This window comes from Vipera berus, assembly GCF_964194415.1.
Source record: "Vipera berus genome assembly, chromosome: 2".
NCBI lineage: Eukaryota > Metazoa > Chordata > Lepidosauria > Squamata > Viperidae > Vipera > Vipera berus.
Genome location: NC_138203.1, coordinates 125,839,102 through 125,845,101, shown reverse-complemented (window position 1 = coordinate 125,845,101; position 6,000 = coordinate 125,839,102). Strand labels below are relative to the sequence as shown.

The following is a 6,000-nucleotide window of genomic DNA, read 5'->3' as shown; positions in this document are numbered from 1 at the left end:
CTGTCTGACAATGGAAGGATAGATTTAGAAGGTTTTTATTCAGACTCTTATTTTGCTACTGTTGACTCTTGAAATGGGAGCCTGTAATCGTGCTCAAAAGGGAGAAGCAGGCTTATTATCCCCAAAATGTTCACTAGAGGGCAGCATATCAATCTTCTTGGGTGAAAGGAAAAGGTGTATGATCCTGGGTGAACGCGAAGAGATTTGGTGCCTTGCTTTGGCTGTTTTCAATATATCTCCATTTCCAAAAAACACATCCACACATTTTAAACTTTGTCCAACTCAATTTTATTCATTTTTTTTACCTGCCCCCCAGGGGCTACACTGTCCCAGGGGCCCTGTTATCTGCCTGATACTCCCTTGTTGGCTATAACTACAAAGTGAGACCTTGGCTAAAAATGTCCAGGTTTCTTGCGCCCTCGGTACATATAGTGCACAGATGAGTACAAGGATAAACGTGGGAGGCATGAACCTGAACTGGGAAGGCCTGGAGACCCAATTCTGACATCCTAAAAGCCACAGGGAGGAGAGATTTCCTAAAAATGTCTTGTGTTGAGGTATGGGTACCAGCACACCTCAAATTCCTTCATGGCTGTTGCCACAAGTAAGTCTTGGAAGTGTCAATTTGGCCAGGAGGAGGTGGCAGCAAAACAGTGTGCCCTCCTGTGGCAGGGGGAGGTGGCAAGGTTGGTGTGGGTGGAGCCAGTTGTGCTAATGGAGCCATTGGGAGGGGAGGGTCTCCCTCGGCATCCCACAAGCTGATCAGGGGAGGGTAGACCTCATTGAGGGGGATGGCGGCTGCGTGTTGCATGTACTTTTTGAGTGAATGGCGACACCCTTTCTCCTTGAGTCGACGAGAAGCACAAAGGAGCAGGAGCACAGCACTCAGAGCTGCTAATAAGGAACCTGTAATAGCAGCCAAGGCTGCCCCTCCTGCCCAGCCTCCCATCAGCTCCACCGAGAGGGAGGCATCCTTGGTGGTGACATTGAGACAGACATGCTGAGCGTGGGGCAATAACCAAGCAGATGGAAGACCTGCAGAAGCTGCCATGGGACCTGTCATGGGTGCAGAGGAGGCTTTGGAAGTTCCCGGAAAAACCACAGTTGAATGGCTCATGAGAGACAAGGCAGGACCCCTAGGGATTGCCAAAGAGCCGAGAGATGGTGCAGAAGCATCCATGGTTGCTGTGACCATTTCTGAAGAACTCACAGAAGGCAACGGAGAGTTTGTAGAAGCTGTTAATGCAGAGGGAACATCAGTGTAACTGGCAGCAGCTGAGGACTTGGGAACCGAAGACATGACGGTAAGGCAAATCTCATAATGGGTGGAAGGTTGCAAGTGCGTGAGGTTGTATTCCCGGATGCTCACAGGAACCCGTGCGGTGTAGGTAAAATGGGGGTTATGGATGCTCATGGTAGCTGATGACCAGGGTGGAGGAGGTGGTGTGTAGGGCGTAGCTGATTCATCTCTCTCATTTTTCTGCCCCTCTATGTAAGATGTCCACTCCAACACCACAAAATGTGACTGTACCTTTTTGACAAAGATCAATAGCCTAGCAGGAGTTACAGGTCTTTCTCCAATGACATTGAGGGACAGACTGTGGCTTGTAGAGGCCAGCTCGTTCCAGGCTACACAAGTGTAGATTCCTGAATCTGCTGGGTTGGCTCTCCTAATCTCAAGGGTTCCCCCAGCCCTAAGATGCATCTTCCCCGTTCCGGCAGTCACTTTTTTCCCAGAAGGTAAGACCCAATGGAATTGTGGTGGTGGCTCTGAGCTGGCCTGACAGTCAAGAATTACTGTAGAACCAGATGATGCCTCCAGGTGTTCTGGAAGATTGGGTGTGATTTCTGGCAAACAACCTTCCCCCCTGACACTTTTTAGGGCTTCTTGGAGTTCTTGACCCATGACTTCTGAAGGTGAAGTACAGAGGGTAGTTTGCGATTCAATCAGCCGAATATGCCCAGTGGTCCATGGTTTCCAGTTCTCTAAGCAATCGCAGCGCAACGGATTCCCATGGAGACTGAGTTCAGCCAAAGATGGCAAGGCATCTCTCAGGCCTAAAGGAAGAAAGCCAAGGGCTGTATTGCTGATTAGCAGAGTGCGAAGAGCTGGCACCCCGCGGAAGGCAACTGGGTGCAAGTATGAGAGATGTGGATTGTTGCACAGCTCAAGCTTGGCCAATTCTGGAAGATTCTCAAATGACCCTTTGTGGATGCCAGTAAGTTCCTCCATGCCATTGAGGCTCAACTCTTCCAGATGCAGCATGTTCTTGAAGTCTCCTGGATGAATTTCTGTGATAGGGTTTTTGTTGAGATCCAGAAATTTCAAGAGGGGTAGGCCTCCTAGTGCCTTGGTGGGAACATAAGAAAGATGGTTATCATAAAAGGAGAGGCTCTCCAGGTAGTCCAGGCCTTGGAAAGCATCAGGAGGGATTTCAGTTAGCTGCATCCCAGCTAAGACGAGGCTATGAAGCCTTTCCAAAGGCTGGAAACTTCCCCCTGTTAACTGGGAGATGGGATTCTCTCCAATCATTAGGATCTCTAAGTTGAGGAGTGGGAGGAACCAACGATGGTCAATGGCGTGGAGACGGTTGGCATTGAGATGCAGCCGAAGCAAGCTGGTTAAGCCGGCAAAAGCCAACGGCTCAATAGAGGAGATACAATTGTGATTAATGTAGAGTTCCTCTAGTGAAGTAAGGTCACTTAAGCAGTGGTTGGGAAGCTCCTCCACCTGATTCTCTTCTAAGTAAAGTGTAATGAGATGTGAAAGGTTAGCCAACCCAGCATCACTGATTCTGGAAAAGTGGTTTTGGGAGAGGTCCAGCTCAGTCAGGTTGGACAAGTGCTGGAGCTCCCTGTTGACCGTGGAGATCTTATTACTCTGTAACAGAAGGACCTGGGTGTCCGAGGAGAGATTGCAGGGTACCCGGGTGAGCAGCAGATCGTTGCAGTCCACTGTGATGGCCTCATGATAAATGGATTGGGGAGTGAACCATGGGCGGGTCTCGCAGACACACTGTGGAGGGCAGGAGTGAGTGGCAGATGGTGATCCTTGTAGGCACAGCAACAGCAGAGCATACAAGGGGAAACAGGACATGGTGCTGTTCCCCTGATATCAACCTTCTTGACCACCGACTGCTTGTGGTGTAGCTTTGGCTACAAAGGATGATCCTAATCCATCAGATGAGCTCAGAATGGCCAGTGATGTCTTGTCATCTCTGGAAGAGAAAAGAAAGGATGGATATGAAAGTATAAGGCTTCTTACGGTAAACACTTATTCTGAAAGTTAATCAAAGCTGTTGAGATTCTAGCCAGCAGTCAGCTTGGGTCTTGAGGTCACGTGGTCTTTCAAAGAGTTTCTCTAAACTTTGTCCACCCCTTGTAATTGGTGGCAGCATTAGCAGAGAAAAGAGGAAATGAATGAATGTTATATTAACCAGATTTAATTTATTCATTTTACAATTATATTGTAGATTCACATCAGTTTTTGCCCTTTTTCTGGTAATGTTTTAAAGTGCAGCCCTGGAGTTGCCACTTGTAGGTCAAATGTGGCCCCCAGCATTACAAAATGTGCACTTGCTCCTACAGGTACTAATTTTTAGAGTAAATTCCCTCTTATTTTACAGAACAAAAGGTAGGTAACCTCAGCCAGAAATTTTAAACAAGAACTCTGAATAATCAAGCTGTAATTTACAGCCACTGTGACACCTTACGTCTCTCCTAGTCCCTGTTTTTGTCTCATATTGTTCACATCCATTTCCCAGCTCTGCTCTGAGCTGATAAGCTCAGATTTGTTTTAGTTCCTACATTTCAGGCCTTAGAGAGCTTGCATTAAGTTTGCCACATAAAACTCCCTTCACAACCCCAGTCTAGATTCCATTTCTGAATTCAGACTGATGACATTTTAGGTCGCCTATTGTTACCATAAAATAACAAAACAGATTATTAAATCACATATGCACTACATAAATAAACTAAGAGTGTCTTTTTCAGTTTTAAAAATGTCACAAGATTTTTTTTCTTTTTAAAGGGCAAAACTTGCCTAATGTAATTTTTATTAAGAGTTTTTAACATAGATAAAAGACAAAAAAGATAAAAAAGAAAAAGTGCAAAAAGCAATGCGGTGAAAGAAAGAAGAGAAACTTAAGGACACAAGAACCAGAAAAAATAAATGTTATAAACAAACTCATTGTCCGTCTTCCTACTTTTAATATTATAAAAATCCTTCCAGTCCCTTAATCAATCCTTTTTCAATTGTCAAATCTCAAACTCATTTCATTTTTTTTCTATTTCAGGAAAAAGTCTATAAAAGGTTTCCACTAATAGTTTTAATTTTGTCCGAGGCCAGACAGGTCAGTTTTGTCATTTCTGCCAATTCTGCCATCTTTGCTATCCATTCCTCCATTGTGGATGCTTTAGTATTTTTGCATCATTGTGCATATAATAATCTTGCATATAATTACCATAAATAAAAATTAAAAGGGCAAGCCTGAATTTGCCTGACTTCCTAATGCCACAAAAGTCATCCAGCCAGTGTTTGATGATTGTTTCTATGGTTTAAGATACTTAGGAGAAGCAGAATTTCTTCAACTTGCTTTGTTACAGGAAAAAGCTACATCTACTGTAGTGCAAATTTTTTGGACTTAAAGGTAAAGGTTTCCTCTGTCTGATTCTAGAGCAGGGGTGTCAAATTGCCGGCCCATAGGTCAGACGCGTCATCAGGAAACTGCGCCCACCCCATTGCCGGCAATGGAGAAAAAGCTCCGATACGTCGCGCAATGTCACGTGATGTTGCGAGTTTGACACCCCTGCTCTAAAGGGTAATGCTCATCTCCATTTCTTAGCCAAGGGAGCCTGCGTTGTCCAAAGACACTTCCGTGGTCATATGGCCAGCATGACTAATGCCTAGGCACATGGAATACTGTCATCTTCCCACTGAAGCGGTACCTATTTATCTACTCGCATTTGCAGGCTTTCAAGATGCTAGGTGGGCAGGAGCTGGGGCAAAAATGGGAGCTCACCCCATCATGCAGCACTTGGGTATTGAACCCTGGCTGTCATCTTTCCAGTTGACAACTCAGCTCTGAGACATTGCATCCCCTTAGACCAGTGATGGCGAATCTTTTAGAGACCGAGTGCCCACACTGCAACCCAAAACCCACTTATGTATCGCTGGGTGCCAGGTGGCCATGGCCCATTGGGTGGGTGTGGCTGTGGTGGTAACGGCAGACTGGGTGGGACTAAGAAGTTCAATCAATCAATTCCAACTTTGCGAGATCTTTTTTTTTCCGCAAGAAGTTGAAATTGATTGATTGATTGAACCTTTTTTTTTTTGCACACAGAGGCGGAGGCCTAAAGCGAAAAGGTTTTATAAAACCCAGCTGAAGGCCTAGGACTGGGGCAACGGTGCGCGTGCCCACAGAGAGGGGTCTGCATGCCACCTGTGGCACCCGTGCCATAGGTTCGCCACCATGGCCTTAGACAGATACACACATAAAAATATATATACATACTGTAGATATATATTGATAGATATCAATAGATACATAAGATAGATAGATAGATAGATAGATAGATAGATAGATAGATAGATAGATAGATAAAGACAGAAAAAGATAACAATAAAGACATAAAAATACAGATAAACAGATGATAGATAGATCATGGACAGACAGATAGATAAATGATAGACTAACAGTCAGTCAGTCAGTAGAATATTGGGAATTTCTCCCTTTTTCTGACATTCATCTGTTCAGAAGATTAAGATGAGAAACAGCTTACCATGAATTGTTTGAGTTGGGGGGGGGGGAAACCAGGCCACAAAACTAGGACAAACTGTGTTTTAAGCAGAATGTTATTCGCTCCCAGCCCATGTGGCTTGCTTATGATTCAAATGGTTGTGCAAACACAAAAACACAGGTTAACATCTTGCAAACAAAGTCCCTGTCTTAAAAAACAACAACACACCTGTCTGCTTCCTGTGGTAAGATGGAAGCAGTG

At 44.9% G+C, this 6,000-nt stretch overlaps 1 protein-coding gene across 1 annotated transcript in view; it reads right to left on the bottom strand.

The window, feature by feature from the left end:
• Window positions 1-287: 287 nt before the first annotated feature.
• The window catches only part of LOC308664201 (leucine-rich repeat neuronal protein 1-like), a 37,261-nt gene continuing 31,548 nt past the window's right edge, over window positions 288-6,000 (bottom strand). Inside the window, exon 2 of the mRNA XM_081321231.1 lies at window positions 288-3,218. Within this exon, the coding sequence (XP_081177357.1) occupies window positions 587-3,097 (2,511 nt within the window). The 5' untranslated portion in view covers window positions 3,098-3,218 and the 3' untranslated portion in view covers window positions 288-586. The remainder of the gene's footprint in view (window positions 3,219-6,000) is intronic.